The sequence below is a fragment of the Amblyomma mixtum genome, chromosome 6 (genome assembly GCF_055824585.1).
Source record: "Amblyomma mixtum isolate Tamu chromosome 6, ASM5582458v1, whole genome shotgun sequence".
In the NCBI taxonomy this organism is placed as follows: Eukaryota; Metazoa; Arthropoda; class Arachnida; order Ixodida; family Ixodidae; genus Amblyomma; species Amblyomma mixtum.
Window position 1 is genome coordinate 30,192,581 of NC_143017.1, and position 21,477 is coordinate 30,214,057.

Here is a 21,477-nt window from a genome sequence, read left to right on the forward strand (position 1 = left end):
CAGCGCACCGGTAACAGCGCTGGTGCCATTTCTCATCTCTCAATTGACAATTAGGGCAGGAGAACGCACAGATAAGCAAGTAGGTCTCGAAAACATCACAAACGGCAAATGGGGGAACAGGAGGGGGGGGGGGGAGTAAGAGTGGAGCGAGCGCGCTGACCATTCTCTAGTTGTGGCTAAGAATAGATACTACACTCGCATCTTAGCCAAAAGGCTCAGATCGTCTTAGCCAAAGGGCTAAGACTATTCCGCAAGACCGGTTTCTGTCTTGCTTCTCTCCCGCCCGAAAAACCTGCCAGACACGCCTTGAAAGGGCGAAAGGAAGCGCGCGGGGAGCAGGTTTCATCCCGAGGCCATGGGCGCCGCGGGAAAGGGATGTGACAATGCGCTGTTGGCCAAATGCCCGAGACTGCGCCGGCGGTGTGTTTTTTTTTTTTTTCCTCTTCTGCGAGCATCAAAATGCGCCGACTCGCGCAGCAAAGCGGATAGCGAATAAACGTGAAAGCACGTCACCGAGCAAGACACGAGAAATTGCCTGCAGCGTAGACCAGGCAGGCCGTCACACAGCACTGCGCGGCTTTGCTGTTTCTGAGCTGATTGTCGTGTTGGGATTTCGTGATCTGATTTTAGAATTAGGTTTTTGCTCCCCCAGGGATGGGGGAGTCGCTGGGCCGGTCCCGGAGGTAGTGCAATACCGGGTCGACCCGTGGCGGTGGTGGGGCAAGCCCCGAACACTCCGCCGCGCTCCAAAAATCAGTTTAACATCTTGGGTCCAAATAAGACCACATATCAGATATTAAGCTGATAAGAACAGATACTACACTTTGATCTTAGCCAAAAGGCCGAGAAGCGATAATCCCGATAAGCCCGGGCTTGAAAACCCTCCGGATTAGCAGCACAGGTGGCGCCACATACCGGTGGACGGTGCAGCAGTTGGCTATTTGGCAATTGCGAGCGGCATCGCATGCCCTTATCTTTCCAGCCGGAGTGTCTAACATGGTAGGGAGTATTTTCACAGATAACGCTCGTTATCGGGTAAACGCCAGCAAGTCTGAGTGATAAGTGAAAGAACAGGACATGAGGGAGCACCCAGCGCACCGGTAACAGCGCTGGTGCCATTTCTCATCTCTCAATTGACAATTAGGGCAGGAGAACGCACAGATAAGCAAGTAGGTCTCGAAAACATCACAAACGGCAAATGGGGGAACAGGAGGGGGGGGGGGGAGTAAGAGTGGAGCGAGCGCGCTGACCATTCTCTAGTTGTGGCTAAGAATAGATACTACACTCGCATCTTAGCCAAAAGGCTCAGATCGTCTTAGCCAAAGGGCTAAGACTATTCCGCAAGACCGGTTTCTGTCTTGCTTCTCTCCCGCCCGAAAAACCTGCCAGACACGCCTTGAAAGGGCGAAAGGAAGCGCGCGGGGAGCAGGTTTCATCCCGAGGCCATGGGCGCCGCGGGAAAGGGATGTGACAATGCGCTGTTGGCCAAATGCCCGAGACTGCGCCGGCGGTGTGTTTTTTTTTTTTTTCCTCTTCTGCGAGCATCAAAATGCGCCGACTCGCGCAGCAAAGCGGATAGCGAATAAACGTGAAAGCACGTCACCGAGCAAGACACGAGAAATTGCCTGCAGCGTAGACCAGGCAGGCCGTCACACAGCACTGCGCGGCTTTGCTGTTTCTGAGCTGATTGTCGTGTTGGGATTTCGTGATCTGATTTTAGAATTAGGTTTTTGCTCCCCCAGGGATGGGGGAGTCGCTGGGCCGGTCCCGGAGGTAGTGCAATACCGGGTCGACCCGTGGCGGTGGTGGGGCAAGCCCCGAACACTCCGCCGCGCTCCAAAAATCAGTTTAACATCTTGGGTCCAAATAAGACCACATATCAGATATTAAGCTGATAAGAACAGATACTACACTTTGATCTTAGCCAAAAGGCCGAGAAGCGATAATCCCGATAAGCCCGGGCTTGAAAACCCTCCGGATTAGCAGCACAGGTGGCGCCACATACCGGTGGACGGTGCAGCAGTTGGCTATTTGGCAATTGCGAGCGGCATCGCATGCCCTTATCTTTCCAGCCGGAGTGTCTAACATGGTAGGGAGTATTTTCACAGATAACGCTCGTTATCGGGTAAACGCCAGCAAGTCTGAGTGATAAGTGAAAGAACAGGACATGAGGGAGCACCCAGCGCACCGGTAACAGCGCTGGTGCCATTTCTCATCTCTCAATTGACAATTAGGGCAGGAGAACGCACAGATAAGCAAGTAGGTCTCGAAAACATCACAAACGGCAAATGGGGGAACAGGAGGGGGGGGGGGGAGTAAGAGTGGAGCGAGCGCGCTGACCATTCTCTAGTTGTGGCTAAGAATAGATACTACACTCGCATCTTAGCCAAAAGGCTCAGATCGTCTTAGCCAAAGGGCTAAGACTATTCCGCAAGACCGGTTTCTGTCTTGCTTCTCTCCCGCCCGAAAAACCTGCCAGACACGCCTTGAAAGGGCGAAAGGAAGCGCGCGGGGAGCAGGTTTCATCCCGAGGCCATGGGCGCCGCGGGAAAGGGATGTGACAATGCGCTGTTGGCCAAATGCCCGAGACTGCGCCGGCGGTGTGTTTTTTTTTTTTTTCCTCTTCTGCGAGCATCAAAATGCGCCGACTCGCGCAGCAAAGCGGATAGCGAATAAACGTGAAAGCACGTCACCGAGCAAGACACGAGAAATTGCCTGCAGCGTAGACCAGGCAGGCCGTCACACAGCACTGCGCGGCTTTGCTGTTTCTGAGCTGATTGTCGTGTTGGGATTTCGTGATCTGATTTTAGAATTAGGTTTTTGCTCCCCCAGGGATGGGGGAGTCGCTGGGCCGGTCCCGGAGGTAGTGCAATACCGGGTCGACCCGTGGCGGTGGTGGGGCAAGCCCCGAACACTCCGCCGCGCTCCAAAAATCAGTTTAACATCTTGGGTCCAAATAAGACCACATATCAGATATTAAGCTGATAAGAACAGATACTACACTTTGATCTTAGCCAAAAGGCCGAGAAGCGATAATCCCGATAAGCCCGGGCTTGAAAACCCTCCGGATTAGCAGCACAGGTGGCGCCACATACCGGTGGACGGTGCAGCAGTTGGCTATTTGGCAATTGCGAGCGGCATCGCATGCCCTTATCTTTCCAGCCGGAGTGTCTAACATGGTAGGGAGTATTTTCACAGATAACGCTCGTTATCGGGTAAACGCCAGCAAGTCTGAGTGATAAGTGAAAGAACAGGACATGAGGGAGCACCCAGCGCACCGGTAACAGCGCTGGTGCCATTTCTCATCTCTCAATTGACAATTAGGGCAGGAGAACGCACAGATAAGCAAGTAGGTCTCGAAAACATCACAAACGGCAAATGGGGGAACAGGAGGGGGGGGGGGGAGTAAGAGTGGAGCGAGCGCGCTGACCATTCTCTAGTTGTGGCTAAGAATAGATACTACACTCGCATCTTAGCCAAAAGGCTCAGATCGTCTTAGCCAAAGGGCTAAGACTATTCCGCAAGACCGGTTTCTGTCTTGCTTCTCTCCCGCCCGAAAAACCTGCCAGACACGCCTTGAAAGGGCGAAAGGAAGCGCGCGGGGAGCAGGTTTCATCCCGAGGCCATGGGCGCCGCGGGAAAGGGATGTGACAATGCGCTGTTGGCCAAATGCCCGAGACTGCGCCGGCGGTGTGTTTTTTTTTTTTTTCCTCTTCTGCGAGCATCAAAATGCGCCGACTCGCGCAGCAAAGCGGATAGCGAATAAACGTGAAAGCACGTCACCGAGCAAGACACGAGAAATTGCCTGCAGCGTAGACCAGGCAGGCCGTCACACAGCACTGCGCGGCTTTGCTGTTTCTGAGCTGATTGTCGTGTTGGGATTTCGTGATCTGATTTTAGAATTAGGTTTTTGCTCCCCCAGGGATGGGGGAGTCGCTGGGCCGGTCCCGGAGGTAGTGCAATACCGGGTCGACCCGTGGCGGTGGTGGGGCAAGCCCCGAACACTCCGCCGCGCTCCAAAAATCAGTTTAACATCTTGGGTCCAAATAAGACCACATATCAGATATTAAGCTGATAAGAACAGATACTACACACAAAGAGAAATTTATTGTGTACTCACTAACATGTACAGTACAAACAGGACGTCCCCTCAGGGATCGCACAAAAGGAACAAAAAAGGCCTGTGCGCTGTACTAAACAAACAGGCGCTCAAAGTAAAACGGTGCGGGTACGGGGCACTAAGTTACCCCTACAAATTAAAGAGCAGGCAAAGTCTAAAGTACCCTGCCAATCACTCCTCAACAAGGGCGGAGCGGATGGCCCCCTTACACTAAAAGATGGGGGGGGGGGGTGGGGGGGAGGGCACACGCTAAAGGGAAGAGGGGCGGGGTGTACACACATTGACACAATGGCACGCATCAAACAACTCTTGACATCGTAAAAAGAAAACCAGGGAGGGAGGGGGCTAGTAGGGCACGAGAGGCATCTCGAGCCTACCCTCCCTCACTACATAAAACCGCGTGTGCCAGCGTCGCAGAAACCGCGCCTCGCCGTCTGTTTCGAGTCGGTCAGACAGGTACTTCCAGACGACGAGACGCAGGTTCTGCAAGGCCGGGTACATGGCACGGGCGGGAGTGCGGCGCGCCTCGGCGAGGCACCTGCGCCGCCACAAAACAAACAACACTGAACAAAACACCAGCTGCTCGAAGCAGCCACGCCGGCGCCTGCCACGGGAGGTGTGGCGCACTTGAAACAGTCTGTAGACCAGGCGCCACATGGTTTTAGCCACGACGCACTCAAAAAATACATGCGAGAGGCTCTCAGGAGCACCACAGTTGGCGCACTCTGCGTTGGGGACAACGCCCCACCTGGCTAGGCGCTGGCGCGTTGGGAGGACGCCCCAGCGCCTGAGCCACTCAAAGTCGCGCACTTCGTGCGGCAGCCGCGCGTTCGACCAAACGCGCCACTTGGACGCTGCTGTCACTACACAAAGAGAAATTTATTAACAATCTGCGCTTGATATACATAGCTCTCAGACATATCAATTCGTCCGATCAACACAGAATGCATCGAGAAAACAAATGCGTCCAAAATTACGCAACAAACTAACAACAAGATTACCGGTAACACCAATAACAGCAACAAAGATACAGCGAATGCATCTTCAAAAGATCACAGGGCGAGAGCCCAAAATGGCTCTCTACAACAGAGCAAGAAAGTAAAAATTGTGAACCACTTTCACATTACAGCACAAAATGCCAAAGATGTGGGGGGGGGCTGGCTAATAAGGCAGAGCCTTCATCTCCAGCCTGCCGTTGCCCACAACAAAAAACCTCGTGTGCCAGCGCCGCAGAAACAGCGCCTCGCCATCATTCGCTAGCCGGTCAGACAGGTACTCCCAGATGACGAGGCGCAGGTTCTGCAGCGCTGGGTACATGGCGCGGGCGGGGGTTCGGCGAGCCTCTGCGAGGCATCGCCGTCGCCACAGAACAAACATCGTAGCGGCCACCACCAGGCGCGCGAAGGGGCCGCGTTGGCGTCTGCCTCGACCACCGCGCACTTGAAACATACGATACACTAGACGCCACATAGTACGGGCAACAATACATTCGTAAAATACGTGTATCACAGTTTCTTGCGCGCCGCAATTCGCACACTGTTCATTGGGCACGATGCCCCATGCTGCCAGGCGCTGGCGCGTTGGGAGGACGCCCCAGCGCCTGTGCCAGTCAAAGTCTTTCACTTCACTAGGGAGCCTGGCGGAGGCCCAGGCCCTCCATTGGGACGCGGATGTCCTCTGCTGCTCGTCTCGAGAGAGACGGCTGACACAAATCACTTCACTGACCCTAGAGGCGGGCGTATTGTAGAAATCAATGTCTGGAGCGTCGGCGTCGAGCGCCAACTTCAAACCGGCCACCGCCCTGTAATAGGGGGATGGCCGCTCGGCTTGGGGACCTGTGTATCGCGCAGACGTAAAGGCGCGACGCGCTGTGCTCATCCAGTACAATAACAGACCGCGGCCTGGATAGCTCTCCGATTCAAGAAGGCTGGCAACGAGCCTGGCACCAAGTGCCCTGCCCACTGTAGGAATGCATGGGAGGCCGAGGCCTCCCCTACTGGGCGGCAGTTCGAGAAAGCGGCGGGCGACAAGCGCGGGGCCGCCGTCCCACACAAACGTAACAATGAGAGACGCGAGGCGTCCCGCAGTACGGCGCGGGATTGTCGCTACCCGCGCGACATAGAAAGCGAAGGCGCAAACGCGCGTTTTAACCGCGACAGCCTTCGAACTGAGCGAGAGGTGGTGGGGCGCGGCGTCCGCGAGAGCTCGCGTGGCACGCGTCAGGACCTCCTCCCAGGCGCGGGGCGAGACACCGCCAGGTTCGAAAAGCACCCCGAGTACCCGGACGGCGTCCACGAAGGGCACCGCGACGGGCAGGGGGCCACGAAAGGAGCCGAAAGCTAGTGCGTTGCTCTTCGCCGGGTTGAGCTCCGCTCCCGAGAGCGATGCATACTCTTGAAAGATATGCAGGAAGGCTAAAAAGCTGTCCGCGTCTCTAACGAAGACGGAAATGTCATCCGCGTAGGCGGAGACAACGACGGTTTCCTGCGCGACCATCGGGAAGCCGCGGATGCGGCGGTCCGAAGCCGCCCTGCGCAGGAGCGGGTCGAGTGACAGAACAAAGAGGGCAGGCGAGAGCGGACACCCCTGCCGCACTCCCCGCGTCACAGAGAAATCTCCGGCGATGGCGCCGTTCAGCAAAAGTTGGCTTGTCAGGCCACTGTAGAGCTCCCGGATGACTGCCACAAAGTCTGGAGGCAGGCCAAAGCAGCGCAGCACGGCGAAGAGGTAGCCGTGCTCTACGCCGTCAAACGCCTTGGCCTGGTCGAGCGACACGAAGGCTCCACTAATCTGTTTCGCGCACGCGTAAGCGAAAACGTCACGCGTCAGCGTGAGCGAGGCGAAAACAGATCGCCCCGGTACGGCGCAAGACTGGAAAGGGCTAACCAAGTCGCCCAGGTAAGCCCGCAACCGCCTGACGAGCAGTGTGGCGACCAGCTTGTAGTCGCTGTTGAGGAGAGTGATGGGCCTCCAGGACCCGGGCTGCGATGGTGGCATGCCGTCCTTCAACAGCAACACAATCCGGCCCACACTGAACGAAGCTGGTTTCTGCCGAGACACCAAAAGGCCGTTCACCAGCCGGAGCAGCAAGCTTCCGACGGTGTCGAAGAAGACGGAGTAAAACCCAGCTACTAAGCCGTCAGGACCCAGGGCGGTGGACTGGTTCATGGCCCGCAGGGCCTCGCGGACTTCCTCCAGAGTGGCTGGAGAGCAAAGCGCGCTGCAGGCCTCGTCCGAGAGCTGTGGAAGCGGGCCGCAGAAAGCTGCGACCGCCTCCTCAAAGTCGCTACGCGCCGCCAAGCCGCGCGACGAACAAAGTGCCGCAAAATGCGACGCGAAAACGCGCCGGACCTCGGAAGGCTCCGACGAAGTCGAGCCGTCCGCGAGAGAAACTTCCTCGATGCGAGGCGGGCGGCCGTTCCTCTCGCTGAGCGAGCGAGCATAGCCGAGATCGGCGGCGTCGTCCAGCGGGAGCTGAGAGGCTTTGGCTAAACGCGACGCGCGCGCGCTCTCCTGCAACACGCGGTGGTACCTGACCCGCAAGGTGTCGAGGTACTCGCGCATTGCGAACGTCAGCTCGCCACCTTCCTTCACTATGCGCATACGGCGCATGATGTCGTTAAGCGCACCGGTCAGGCGGACACGGCGCGCTTTGCCTGCGCTAATGAGCACCTCGCGCCACGAGCTCTTCAAGGCGTCCCACACTGCGGGGGAAAAGTCTCTCACGCCAGCAACGGAAGTCGCCAGCTGGGCACGGACTTCCGCGATGCACACGTCGTCGTGCAACACGGAGAGGTCCATGCGCCACGTGAGGGGGGTGGCGGTGCGACCGGGCGAAGCCCGCAACACGACGGTAACTGGGAAGTGATCGCTAAGCGGCCGGGTTCCTTGCGGAAAAGGCACCACTGAGCACTCCGACAAGAGTGGTACCAAAGCGGAGGGAAGGTAGACGCGGTCTATCCTAGTCGCGCTCTGGCCCCGAACCCGCGTGGCGGCGAAAAGGTCGCCATGGAGAGCGACCCACGCGTCCTGCAGCTTAAGCTGTTTCACAAGCTTGCCCAGCTCCTTGGCGTGATAGTTAGATGCACCGTGGCCCGGACCCCTAACATCCCGCAAGGTGTCAAGTACGCAGTTGAAATCCCCGAGGAGAATGAGGGGAACGTCATCGAGCAGGTACGACGTGATCGACCGAAAGAAGTCGTTTGTCAAGCTACGGGTTACAGGCGCGTACACATTGACAAAACGCACTCTCCGGCCATCCAAAAACACATCTACCGCGATGACGCGGCCGTCAATGCCGTAAGTGCAGTGCGCACTAGTCCTGTACGCCGGCGAGAGGAAAATCACGCCCACGCCACAACACCGTGAGTCCGTTAAAGAAAAATACGCATCAACATTGAAACGCGAACGAAAAGTCAAAACATCAGAAGCAGAGCGGAAATTGCACTCTTGCAAAAATAAAACATCAACTCGATGCGCACGCGCAAGGTGTAGCACTTCCCGCTGCTTGTCGGGGTGCCGAAAACCTTGCGCGTTAAAGGAAACGAAACGAAAAGACGCCATCATAACAAAGCAAAAGGAAAACCGCACAACAAAACAAAGCAACAGAACATGGGAACAAAGGGAAAACTGACGGACTCACGGTAAAGTTTGTCGGGCAAAGTCTGTGGGCGCGACCAAACACCGGTGCAGGGACGGCGCTCGGGGAGGCGTCGGAGCTCCGTGCGAGGGCTCCAGGCGACCGGTCTCCGGCAGCGGCGGGCAGGCGACGACACGCTGATCGATGCGTCTAGCAGTAAGGTCCGTGCGGCACACGCGGCTGGGTGAAAAATACTCCAGTCACACGCGCACACACACACTGCACAACACAAACACAGTCCGTCGTTCGCAAGCCGCGCCGGCGAGGCCGATGCGGCTATCAGCTGATCACGCAGAGCGGTGGCGGGCGAGCGGCGCCGACTAAGCAGCGCCGAAGCCACCGCGAAGAGGGAGAGGAGGAGAGCGCGGCCGTTGCGGCCGACAAGCCGTGAAGGCGGCGCCATGGCGATTAACTTTCGGCGTCCGAGAAGTCCATCTCGGTGCCGTCGGGCGTCTTCCTCACTTTCTTGAGGGGCGCGGCCGCTCCCGAAGAAGAACCGCCGCTCTCGGCGGACGAGAGCTGCCTCTTGGCGTCGTCCGCCTGCGCCGTCTTGGCAGCGCGGCGCGTCAGAGAGAGCTTCGACGCGACAGGGCGCCTCGTAGCTGCGGCACCGGACGACGAGGCGTCCGTACCCGCGGGGGCTGGGCCGGAGACTGCCGGGAGCAGGGAACGCGGGGCGTTGTCGAGCGCCTCCAGATTAGCGGGGGGCACGTGGGGCAGCGACGGCCGCCGCACGTCGGACCGCGGGGACTCGACCGCAGCCGGCTGCGGCGACGGGGCCTGGCCCTCGGAGTCAACGGTGTCGGAAGTCGAAGCCTCCGAGTCCGACTGGGCAGTGGAATGCTTCTCCGGCGACTCGTCGTCGGAGGTGAGTCCGGAAGTCGCCGCGTCAGAGGCGGCCCCCAGGGTGACGGTTGACGACTTGTCGTCGTCGTCCTCCTCCTCCGCGGCCGGGGAGAGCTCCGCAGGACCGCCAGACGCCTCAGGATCCACACGCGGCCAGGGTTCCTCGCCAGGCCCCCCGGACGACCTGGCAGCCGCGGCAGCAGCGGCCGCCGCGTATGACCGCGGCACGACGCAGTCGGAGGTCGGGTGGTCGCCTCCGCACCTCTTGCACACCGGCTTACAGTTGGCGCCGATGTGCCCGTACGCGCCGCAGCGGCCGCAGCGCACCGCCTTGCACGTAGCGCCGAAGTGGCCCTCGGCGCCGCACCGGGAACAGACGCGCTTCATGCCCCGGTATTCGATCATGGCTCGAACACCGGCCACCGTGAGGAAGTTCGGCGGAGCCCGGGTCATTTCGAGCTTCACCAGGCGCGTCCCGTTCCCGATGCGGTTTCTGGACTGGAAGGCGACCTCGGTGATGGCGCGCACCTTCCCGTACGGCTGGAACGCCGCGGCGAGGTCCTCGTCGCTGACGCACGGGGGAAGACGGAAAACCGTCACGTGCACCACTGGAACACCCATTTGCTCCAGCGGCACCTCCTTTCCGGCGATGAGCAGCGAGCCCAACGCCACCATTTTCGCAGCCTGCGCCATGGAAGACACGGCGGCCAGGAAGCGGAAACCACCGAGGTGCTGCAAATACGTCAGCCCCCCGACTCCGAGCACCTCCTCGAGCAGGTCGATGAGGCGATCGGCCGGAACAGGTTCCGGCACAGTGAACAGAAAGCATTGCGCCTTTGTGGGGCGCACTGCAGGGCAGGGTCTTTCCATCGCGACGGCGCCCGGGTCACCACGACAGGAACGCGGCGCCGGGCAGCAGGACGGCAGGCGGGACCTCCGGAACGTTGAATCCGGGGGCCCGCCGGGAGCAGCGCACGCACGAAAAAACGATCGCGAGCGGAGCGCAGCGCGACACGTCCGTCGCAGCCAAAAGGCCGAGAAGCGATAATCCCGATAAGCCCGGGCTTGAAAACCCTCCGGATTAGCAGCACAGGTGGCGCCACATACCGGTGGACGGTGCAGCAGTTGGCTATTTGGCAATTGCGAGCGGCATCGCATGCCCTTATCTTTCCAGCCGGAGTGTCTAACATGGTAGGGAGTATTTTCACAGATAACGCTCGTTATCGGGTAAACGCCAGCAAGTCTGAGTGATAAGTGAAAGAACAGGACATGAGGGAGCACCCAGCGCACCGGTAACAGCGCTGGTGCCATTTCTCATCTCTCAATTGACAATTAGGGCAGGAGAACGCACAGATAAGCAAGTAGGTCTCGAAAACATCACAAACGGCAAATGGGGGAACAGGAGGGGGGGGGGGGGAGTAAGAGTGGAGCGAGCGCGCTGACCATTCTCTAGTTGTGGCTAAGAATAGATACTACACTCGCATCTTAGCCAAAAGGCTCAGATCGTCTTAGCCAAAGGGCTAAGACTATTCCGCAAGACCGGTTTCTGTCTTGCTTCTCTCCCGCCCGAAAAACCTGCCAGACACGCCTTGAAAGGGCGAAAGGAAGCGCGCGGGGAGCAGGTTTCATCCCGAGGCCATGGGCGCCGCGGGAAAGGGATGTGACAATGCGCTGTTGGCCAAATGCCCGAGACTGCGCCGGCGGTGTGTTTTTTTTTTTTTTCCTCTTCTGCGAGCATCAAAATGCGCCGACTCGCGCAGCAAAGCGGATAGCGAATAAACGTGAAAGCACGTCACCGAGCAAGACACGAGAAATTGCCTGCAGCGTAGACCAGGCAGGCCGTCACACAGCACTGCGCGGCTTTGCTGTTTCTGAGCTGATTGTCGTGTTGGGATTTCGTGATCTGATTTTAGAATTAGGTTTTTGCTCCCCCAGGGATGGGGGAGTCGCTGGGCCGGTCCCGGAGGTAGTGCAATACCGGGTCGACCCGTGGCGGTGGTGGGGCAAGCCCCGAACACTCCGCCGCGCTCCAAAAATCAGTTTAACATCTTGGGTCCAAATAAGACCACATATCAGATATTAAGCTGATAAGAACAGATACTACACTTTGATCTTAGCCAAAAGGCCGAGAAGCGATAATCCCGATAAGCCCGGGCTTGAAAACCCTCCGGATTAGCAGCACAGGTGGCGCCACATACCGGTGGACGGTGCAGCAGTTGGCTATTTGGCAATTGCGAGCGGCATCGCATGCCCTTATCTTTCCAGCCGGAGTGTCTAACATGGTAGGGAGTATTTTCACAGATAACGCTCGTTATCGGGTAAACGCCAGCAAGTCTGAGTGATAAGTGAAAGAACAGGACATGAGGGAGCACCCAGCGCACCGGTAACAGCGCTGGTGCCATTTCTCATCTCTCAATTGACAATTAGGGCAGGAGAACGCACAGATAAGCAAGTAGGTCTCGAAAACATCACAAACGGCAAATGGGGGAACAGGAGGGGGGGGGGGGGGAGTAAGAGTGGAGCGAGCGCGCTGACCATTCTCTAGTTGTGGCTAAGAATAGATACTACACTCGCATCTTAGCCAAAAGGCTCAGATCGTCTTAGCCAAAGGGCTAAGACTATTCCGCAAGACCGGTTTCTGTCTTGCTTCTCTCCCGCCCGAAAAACCTGCCAGACACGCCTTGAAAGGGCGAAAGGAAGCGCGCGGGGAGCAGGTTTCATCCCGAGGCCATGGGCGCCGCGGGAAAGGGATGTGACAATGCGCTGTTGGCCAAATGCCCGAGACTGCGCCGGCGGTGTGTTTTTTTTTTTTTTCCTCTTCTGCGAGCATCAAAATGCGCCGACTCGCGCAGCAAAGCGGATAGCGAATAAACGTGAAAGCACGTCACCGAGCAAGACACGAGAAATTGCCTGCAGCGTAGACCAGGCAGGCCGTCACACAGCACTGCGCGGCTTTGCTGTTTCTGAGCTGATTGTCGTGTTGGGATTTCGTGATCTGATTTTAGAATTAGGTTTTTGCTCCCCCAGGGATGGGGGAGTCGCTGGGCCGGTCCCGGAGGTAGTGCAATACCGGGTCGACCCGTGGCGGTGGTGGGGCAAGCCCCGAACACTCCGCCGCGCTCCAAAAATCAGTTTAACATCTTGGGTCCAAATAAGACCACATATCAGATATTAAGCTGATAAGAACAGATACTACACTTTGATCTTAGCCAAAAGGCCGAGAAGCGATAATCCCGATAAGCCCGGGCTTGAAAACCCTCCGGATTAGCAGCACAGGTGGCGCCACATACCGGTGGACGGTGCAGCAGTTGGCTATTTGGCAATTGCGAGCGGCATCGCATGCCCTTATCTTTCCAGCCGGAGTGTCTAACATGGTAGGGAGTATTTTCACAGATAACGCTCGTTATCGGGTAAACGCCAGCAAGTCTGAGTGATAAGTGAAAGAACAGGACATGAGGGAGCACCCAGCGCACCGGTAACAGCGCTGGTGCCATTTCTCATCTCTCAATTGACAATTAGGGCAGGAGAACGCACAGATAAGCAAGTAGGTCTCGAAAACATCACAAACGGCAAATGGGGGAACAGGAGGGGGGGGGGGGGAGTAAGAGTGGAGCGAGCGCGCTGACCATTCTCTAGTTGTGGCTAAGAATAGATACTACACTCGCATCTTAGCCAAAAGGCTCAGATCGTCTTAGCCAAAGGGCTAAGACTATTCCGCAAGACCGGTTTCTGTCTTGCTTCTCTCCCGCCCGAAAAACCTGCCAGACACGCCTTGAAAGGGCGAAAGGAAGCGCGCGGGGAGCAGGTTTCATCCCGAGGCCATGGGCGCCGCGGGAAAGGGATGTGACAATGCGCTGTTGGCCAAATGCCCGAGACTGCGCCGGCGGTGTGTTTTTTTTTTTTTTCCTCTTCTGCGAGCATCAAAATGCGCCGACTCGCGCAGCAAAGCGGATAGCGAATAAACGTGAAAGCACGTCACCGAGCAAGACACGAGAAATTGCCTGCAGCGTAGACCAGGCAGGCCGTCACACAGCACTGCGCGGCTTTGCTGTTTCTGAGCTGATTGTCGTGTTGGGATTTCGTGATCTGATTTTAGAATTAGGTTTTTGCTCCCCCAGGGATGGGGGAGTCGCTGGGCCGGTCCCGGAGGTAGTGCAATACCGGGTCGACCCGTGGCGGTGGTGGGGCAAGCCCCGAACACTCCGCCGCGCTCCAAAAATCAGTTTAACATCTTGGGTCCAAATAAGACCACATATCAGATATTAAGCTGATAAGAACAGAGTTTTTTCAGAAATGTTTCGGGACATTTCCTAGTTCTTATTTCAGCATATCTGATTATTGTTCGTTCCTTTTTATCGGAAGTCTCGTCTGTAAGCTTTATTCGCCCGCGTGTGTGGAGTGTGTGTGCTGTTGTGTGTGTAAGAAGTCTTCCAACACGTGACTGCGAGGTCCGCCGAAGCGCAACGCCCTCATTTTGCAGCCACGTGTGTGGAGTAGACTTCGCGAGAAGCTGCGATAGTGTCGCTCACTACCAGCTTCTTGAAGAGGCGCAAGTAGCTTTTGCTACAAAGACGCCTCATCACTTTGTCGTTGTTGGGGTCCCAAGAGCCGAGCGCTCCAACAACGACTGCCTCGATGCTGACCCGCTGGAATTTTCGCAGCAGGTACTGGCGAACGGGCTCGTACTTTACGACTTTATTCTCCCGCGCCGCATCGAAGGCAGTTTTGCGATTGTCAAAGGTGCAAGTGACGTCAATGACAATCGCCGACTCCCCTCGCGCCAGGACGAGGTCCGGCTTGAGGTTAGTCGTTCCCACGGGTTGGTTCTCGTGGGTGACGGTGAATCGCTTCTTCGCAGCTGTTTTCAGCCGGTTCACGATTTTGTTGTGCCGGGTCTGGTAGGCGGCGCTCTGACGCATGCAGTGGCAGAGAACGTGGGGGAGGGTTTCCTGTCCGTGTCCGCATACTCTGCACCGCTGGTCTCCTGCACGCACCCACGGCCTGGCCCCGTTCAGTGGCAGCAGGTTCAGCCTCGCCCTGTGGATGAAACGCCAGTCACAGAAACGGGTAAAGAGACCGGAACGCATGAAGTGAGAGCTGCTAGGATCGGCGGCGACGCACTCCATCACCTTCCCCTGACTGGGTTTTTGCTGGAGAGTGTGATTTCGTGCGCACGTCGCGATCGATCGCAGCTTCTTCACGACCTTCGTTCGGTGCTTCGGCGCCAAAGTTACGTCGGCGCAGGTGATGTAGGGGGCACCGTCCCGCATCTCCCACGTAACCTCGAGTCGCCGGGACGCCTTGCGCGCCTCCGTCCATACGGACTTCAGCTGCGTGGCTCGCGCCCTAAAGTCGCCCTCCGTCTCCCCGCTGAGGTAGGCTGCGACGTCCGCCTCGGTCACTTGTCGTCCTAGTCTTTTGGTCGTGACCTCGGTGACTGCTCGCTTCGCCAGGTCTCGAACCTCTGCGTCATGAGAAGAGAGCAATTTAAAGGCGCTGTCGATGCGGCAGATGTCGCTGAGCTCTGCTGCGAGGGGGATTCCCGCCGCGCCCGCTGCTGCGCTGCCGTAGATGTACTCGTTAGCCGCACTCACTGGAAGATAGAGAGTGCGTTTAATGAGTGGTCGCAGGGCTTCGTCGAGGCGTTCCCACTCTGCCTTCCCCAACAACCCGCACCGCATGGAGAAGTTGAGCGCTGGGTAGACAAATGTTTTAACAGCGTCCAACCTCTGCCACGGGGCGAGCATTGAGGTCAGCAGGCGGGTGCCTACGTCGATGGCCTGGTCGACTGTCGCCGTGTCCGGGAACACGCTGAAGCCGACGGGGCGCCCTAGAAAAGATTGAGACTCAAAGTCGTTAATGGTCGGGATGTCGATGCCGTCGATGTTGAAGACGGTCGGTCTCGTTCCCACGGGGGTCTTGCCGGAGAGGTGGAGCGTCTTGCACTTCGCAGGGTTGAGTTTTAGGCCCAACCTGGAAGAGAGCGCTGCCACTTGGTCGATTCGCTCTTGAAGTTGTTCCGGGTTGTCGGCGAGTGGGGTCAGGTCGTCCGCGTAGGCCAGGATGTTGTGCTGTCGCTCGTCTCCCTGGACTTCCCGCAGCACTGGGTCGATGACTAGGTTGAAGAGGAGTCCGCTGAGGGGGCAGCCCTGACGAATTCCGGCGGAGATGTCAATGGGCTGCGTTGCTCCGTCCTTCGCCACGATGCGGGTGGTGTTGTCGCGGTAGAGGTCGGCGACGATGGCGCAGAAGTCGTCCCCGGCGCCGGCTCCTCGAAGGGCGTCCACGATGGCGTTGTGGGCGACGGAGCCGAAGGCGTTGGCGAAGTCGAGGAAGGCGACGCACAGCTCCCCGCGGCCAGCCCGCGCCGCGTCAAGGCGCTCCTGCAACACGAAGTTGTGCTCGAACACGCCATCGTGCGGCAGGAACCCCTTTTGGCAGCGCGAGAGCGTCTCGTGCTCTCCGAACCAACGCTGCAGCCTGGATGCGAGGCAACCGGCGTACAGCTTTGAGATCGTCGAGCCGAGGGCGATGGGGCGCCAGTTGGTGACGTCCTCTAGTTGTCCCTTCTTGTGGATGAGAATGGTCCTGGACTCCTTCCACGCTGGGGGCACTCTCTTGAACTTGACGCAGGCGTTGAAGACGGCGGTCAGGAACTTGGCTTCCGGGTCGGTGGTGCGCCAGTGGTGGTAGGTGATGCGGTCGTTGCCCGGGGCGGTGTTCTCACACTTGCGCAGCTTGCGGAGAACTTCTTCCTCGGTGAAGTCGTCTAGGGGGAATTCCGACGCTTCGATGAGGCTCGTCTTGTTGAGGAGGAGGGTGGTGTCCGCTTCTTTCGGTCCCCAGGTGGTGGTGAAGTGGTCCTGTAGATCTTGCAGAGGGACCGGGCAGAGAGACGATTCGCCTTCCACGATCAGGCGTACGGCTCTACGGCGATTCCTGCGGTAGAGCGACTGGATCTGCTGAGCGTTCTCGGGGTTGATCGGGCGGCGCGGCTTACCGCCCGCCGGAGCCGGCGGCAGCTTTACCGCCTTCCCAACCTCCGCGATGGCTTCCTGCAAAACAGAGAGAAAGCCATCCCAACTCTCGTCAGAAACAGGCTCGCACAGCAAACGCCGGAGGCGTCTGGTGTGGTCGGCGAGAACGCCCTCGTCCTCGGTCAGGGATGCCAGGGGGTCGATGCTGTGTCCTTCCTCCTGTTGGCTTGACTCCGCTTCCTCTTCTCCTTGCGTTGGGCCGTCCTCTTCTTCCGGGAAGGTGGGTGCAGGTGATTCCTCTCGGTCGCTCTGCGTCGAGATGCGCTGCTCGCTGCTGGCTGGTGCAGGGCTTGCTGGTTCGTCTTCGCTGTCCGAGTTTCCTGCGGAGAAAAGAGAAGGCGATGAGGGTGGAGGGGGCGACCACGATGATTCGCTGCTCGGTGGAGGCGAGTCCGTCGGTTCCGTTTCCGATGCGGCGTCTTCGGACGGTGCTGGGGAGCGGCGAGTCCTGGGGCGAAGCGTTCTGGACGGCCCGGGGCAGGACGCGGGCGAGCCTGGTTGTTCCACTTCCGACGAGGAATCCTCCGACGCGGCTGGAGAGCGGCGAGTCCTCGGGCGACGAGTCACGGACGGCACGGGACGGGGCGGCTGAGCCTCTGAGGCCGCTTTCCTGCGGTGCCACGAGTGGTGGTTGTCCAATCCCTTCTTGGTAGTGAAGGTCAATGGACACTCAGCGCACTGGTGGCGGTTCTCCGCAGTAGCGGCCTCCTCGAACCTCCCTCCGGCAAGGCATCCGTGAACAGTCGGTCGGATCCCGATGTCCTCGTTGCACAGCGCGCAGAGGTTCACGATCCGACGAATGCGCACGCCATGGTTGCCTTCTAGGTGTCGAACGAGGGACTGCCGCCTGGACGTCCACACGGCCGGGGAGTACGCCATGGAGCATCCCTCTTCCGTGCATCGGAACGTGCGCGCCAGAGGAAAACACAACGTTAATGTGCTTCCATCACGGCGCGGCTGCGATCCGGGTCGGCATGGGCTAGACGCGGTGCTGGTCGGGGGGGACGCCATTCTGCTGGAAATAAAGGGAGAGAAATATAGAAGTCGGGGCGAAATTCGCCGATTACATGCAGCGAGGGATTTCCCTCAGTGCAAACACACGGCGAAGCGACTTCAAAGCGCGTGGCAAGGTGCCTCGCGGCTTTCTATGGCGGCGCCAGGCAGACGCGCCGGCGGGGTGAGTCAGCGGCGGCCGAGCGGCCGGGCTGGCGCGAGGAGGAGCGGAGGAAGCGGGAGAGAGAGAAAGCGAGCGGCCCAGGCGGGCGCAGAGGCAGAGACGAGCCTGAGCGGACGGGCTGGACGCTAGCGAGCGAGCGAACGCACAGACAGAGAAAGGGGGGAAGCAGAGACAATAGGTTGCGCCCACGTGGTACAAGCAGCGAGCAACGAGGGCGACAGAGTGGCCGAGCGCGGCACAGAGCGAGCGAGCAGAGAGAGAGAAAAACAGGTGGCCCTAACACGCCCAGAGCAAGCGAGCTAAGGAGGAAAGAGAGAGCGAGAGAGGCAGCTGCCAGGGGGCCGTAGAGTAAAGTAGCTCAGGGAGCGAGCCTCGTCGGACAGAGCGCCCGGTGAGACCAGAATAAAAGAGAAAGAAGGGGGAGGGAGTGAGAAAGGCGACAAACAGAAATAACACTTCTCGTCGCAATGGACGAGCCAAAAAAGAAATAACACTCAAAAAACAAAATATTTCATGCACACTTCTCGTCAAGCGACGAGGCAAGAGAGGAAAGAGAAAAAGACACAGAACAATAGCATGCACACTTGATCATGCAACAATAATCATGCAGCATGCAACGATGATGATCCGCCCAGGCAGCAGGAACCGTGTCGCCAGGTGATGGCCAAGCTTGCAGACAACCGGCAACCAGGGATTCCTCGGCAGGACCACTCAGGCTGCACCCGGCAGCGACTGAAAAGACAGATACACACAACAAATACAAAAAAACAAAAAAAAAGTCGCAGCACGACGGACAGATACGCAAAAAGTGCAGAATGGCGTGCCCCCAGACTACACTTTGATCTTAGCCAAAAGGCCGAGAAGCGATAATCCCGATAAGCCCGGGCTTGAAAACCCTCCGGATTAGCAGCACAGGTGGCGCCACATACCGGTGGACGGTGCAGCAGTTGGCTATTTGGCAATTGCGAGCGGCATCGCATGCCCTTATCTTTCCAGCCGGAGTGTCTAACATGGTAGGGAGTATTTTCACAGATAACGCTCGTTATCGGGTAAACGCCAGCAAGTCTGAGTGATAAGTGAAAGAACAGGACATGAGGGAGCACCCAGCGCACCGGTAACAGCGCTGGTGCCATTTCTCATCTCTCAATTGACAATTAGGGCAGGAGAACGCACAGATAAGCAAGTAGGTCTCGAAAACATCACAAACGGCAAATGGGGGAACAGGAGGGGGGGGGGGGAGTAAGAGTGGAGCGAGCGCGCTGACCATTCTCTAGTTGTGGCTAAGAATAGATACTACACTCGCATCTTAGCCAAAAGGCTCAGATCGTCTTAGCCAAAGGGCTAAGACTATTCCGCAAGACCGGTTTCTGTCTTGCTTCTCTCCCGCCCGAAAAACCTGCCAGACACGCCTTGAAAGGGCGAAAGGAAGCGCGCGGGGAGCAGGTTTCATCCCGAGGCCATGGGCGCCGCGGGAAAGGGATGTGACAATGCGCTGTTGGCCAAATGCCCGAGACTGCGCCGGCGGTGTGTTTTTTTTTTTTTTCCTCTTCTGCGAGCATCAAAATGCGCCGACTCGCGCAGCAAAGCGGATAGCGAATAAACGTGAAAGCACGTCACCGAGCAAGACACGAGAAATTGCCTGCAGCGTAGACCAGGCAGGCCGTCACACAGCACTGCGCGGCTTTGCTGTTTCTGAGCTGATTGTCGTGTTGGGATTTCGTGATCTGATTTTAGAATTAGGTTTTTGCTCCCCCAGGGATGGGGGAGTCGCTGGGCCGGTCCCGGAGGTAGTGCAATACCGGGTCGACCCGTGGCGGTGGTGGGGCAAGCCCCGAACACTCCGCCGCGCTCCAAAAATCAGTTTAACATCTTGGGTCCAAATAAGACCACATATCAGATATTAAGCTGATAAGAACAGATAAAGAGAAATTTATTGGACCCACAAGTACATAAAAGGGACCACAGTCCCTCGAACAGGCAAATGAACAATACAGCGACATTCGTCGCTCAATAACACGAGTCGCGAAAAAAAAGATACAAAAGGCGACAACCAACACAAACACCAACAAACTCCACGAGAGTCCGGATTGTCCTCAAATGTCCAGAACGCGCGGGGGAAGCACGCACTACGGTACATACCACCAACGCGCACGTCACACACTTAATAGGGCAGGAGCCGCACCGTCACGCGACCCCTGTCGGCGGCGATGAAGCGGGTGCTCCACCGCCGCAAAAACTCCTCTTCTGGTAGTTGGATTCTGTCCAAGCACGCCTGTTGGAACAGGCGCGCTCGTACGCGCTGGAGCAGGGGGAACATCGCGCGCTGAGGCCGACCCTGCAACGAAGCGACGCCACGCTGGCGCCACAAAACAAAGGCGCCCACACAAAGAAGGAGGCGCACAAAAAAGTCGCGCGGCCTAGTGCGCGCGTCTAAAGAAACAAAAAACATGCGAGACATGAGTCTCCAAAAAGTGCGCGCCACGACGCACTCGAACATGGCGTGCTCGAGGGTCTCGGTCGCACCGCACTGGGGACACCGCGAAGAAGGAGCGATGCCCCACGCGGCGATGCGGACCCCCGTCGGTAGGACACTCCAGCCTCGCAGCCAGCCGAAGTCGCGGACGTCGGGTGGTAACGAATGCGACGTCAAGTCCCGCCACCGCACCTGCCTGCTCCGCTGAAGCTGGTCTGGTGTAGCCTCCTGGATGGCAAGGAGCTCGCAAACGCGGGAGGCCTGCGTCTCAGAGACGTCGACCTCGGGCAAGGTGGCGGTGAGGGACTCGACCGTCCGGCAGACATACCGGTAGAACCCCGGCTGCTGTTCGGCTGAAGGACCTGTGCAGTTGCTAAAAAAGTGGCGCCGCGAAGTCCCGAGCAGGTATGCGAGGAGCCCTCTGCCCGGGTAGTCGGTGGACAGATACTACATAAAGGGAAGTTTATTTGACTCCCAAAACAATTGATCGGGCTGTACATAAACAACGTGTGGGCACAAAGATTGGGCCAAAATCAAGCAGTTGCAGAGCCATCAGCGCGGCCTTGCCGGCGCGCGCTACAAGTGTACAAAAGAATTCATCTCAATACAAGTACAAGTACACATGTACAATAAACAATAAACAATGACATCAGCATGAATCAAAATTCATTCTCACACGTGGAGGGCATAATTTTTAAACATTGTCAAACACAAAAGTCCAGACATGAAGGAAAATAGGGAGGGGGGAGGGAGGAGGGGCCTGGCTAATACGGTAGAGCCGGCATAGCCAGACCGCTCCCGCGTGCAACAAAATACCGCGTGTGCCAGCGTCGCAGAAACTGGGCTTCTCCGTCTGTATCGAGTCGGTCAGACAAGTACTGCCAGAGGAGAAGCCGCAGGTTCTGCAACGCCGGGTACATTGCTCTCGCCGGTTGGCGGCGAGCTTCGGCCAGACACCGCCGGCGCCACAATACAAACATTGAGCATACAAAAACTAGCCTCGCAAAGAGGCCACGAGGCCGTCGGACACCCGGCCCGGCACGAACGGAAAACATTCGCCCAACTAAGCGCCACATTACTCTGGCGACGGAACACTCAAAAAAGATGTGGTGCGCCGTCTCTATCGCACCACAATTCGGGCACCGGTTGTCCGGCACCACTCGCCACGACAAGAGGCGCTCGCGG

General features: G+C 57.9%; 1 protein-coding gene, 6 non-coding genes and 2 pseudogenes across 7 annotated transcripts; all 9 read right to left on the reverse strand.

Moving 5' to 3' along the window:
- Window positions 1–661: 661 nt before the first annotated feature.
- LOC149338661 (U2 spliceosomal RNA) lies at window positions 662–854 on the reverse strand. The gene has a single exon (XR_016283949.1). It is a non-coding gene; the product is annotated as a U2 spliceosomal RNA (small nuclear RNA).
- An 897-nt stretch (window positions 855–1,751) lies between these two features.
- On the reverse strand, window positions 1,752–1,944 carry LOC149338662 (U2 spliceosomal RNA). Its single transcript, XR_016283950.1, has one exon. It is a non-coding gene; the product is annotated as a U2 spliceosomal RNA (small nuclear RNA).
- An 897-nt stretch (window positions 1,945–2,841) lies between these two features.
- On the reverse strand, window positions 2,842–3,034 carry LOC149338663 (U2 spliceosomal RNA). Its single transcript, XR_016283951.1, has one exon. It is a non-coding gene; the product is annotated as a U2 spliceosomal RNA (small nuclear RNA).
- An 897-nt stretch (window positions 3,035–3,931) lies between these two features.
- On the reverse strand, window positions 3,932–4,105 carry LOC149338664 (U2 spliceosomal RNA; annotated as a pseudogene).
- Window positions 4,106–9,084: 4,979 nt separating this feature from the next.
- On the reverse strand, window positions 9,085–10,745 carry LOC149338665 (uncharacterized). The gene has a single exon (XM_089550343.1). It carries the CDS (start codon window positions 10,473–10,475, stop codon window positions 9,168–9,170), a length of 1,308 nt encoding a protein of 435 aa, XP_089406469.1. The 5' UTR covers window positions 10,476–10,745; the 3' UTR covers window positions 9,085–9,167.
- Window positions 10,746–11,549: 804 nt separating this feature from the next.
- LOC149338666 (U2 spliceosomal RNA) lies at window positions 11,550–11,742 on the reverse strand. Its single transcript, XR_016283952.1, has one exon. It is a non-coding gene; the product is annotated as a U2 spliceosomal RNA (small nuclear RNA).
- Window positions 11,743–12,641: 899 nt separating this feature from the next.
- LOC149338667 (U2 spliceosomal RNA) lies at window positions 12,642–12,834 on the reverse strand. Its single transcript, XR_016283953.1, has one exon. It is a non-coding gene; the product is annotated as a U2 spliceosomal RNA (small nuclear RNA).
- An 898-nt stretch (window positions 12,835–13,732) lies between these two features.
- Window positions 13,733–13,904, reverse strand: LOC149338668 (U2 spliceosomal RNA; annotated as a pseudogene).
- Window positions 13,905–19,584: 5,680 nt separating this feature from the next.
- LOC149338669 (U2 spliceosomal RNA) lies at window positions 19,585–19,779 on the reverse strand. Its single transcript, XR_016283902.1, has one exon. It is a non-coding gene; the product is annotated as a U2 spliceosomal RNA (small nuclear RNA).
- Between the last annotated feature and the right edge of the window lie 1,698 nt (window positions 19,780–21,477).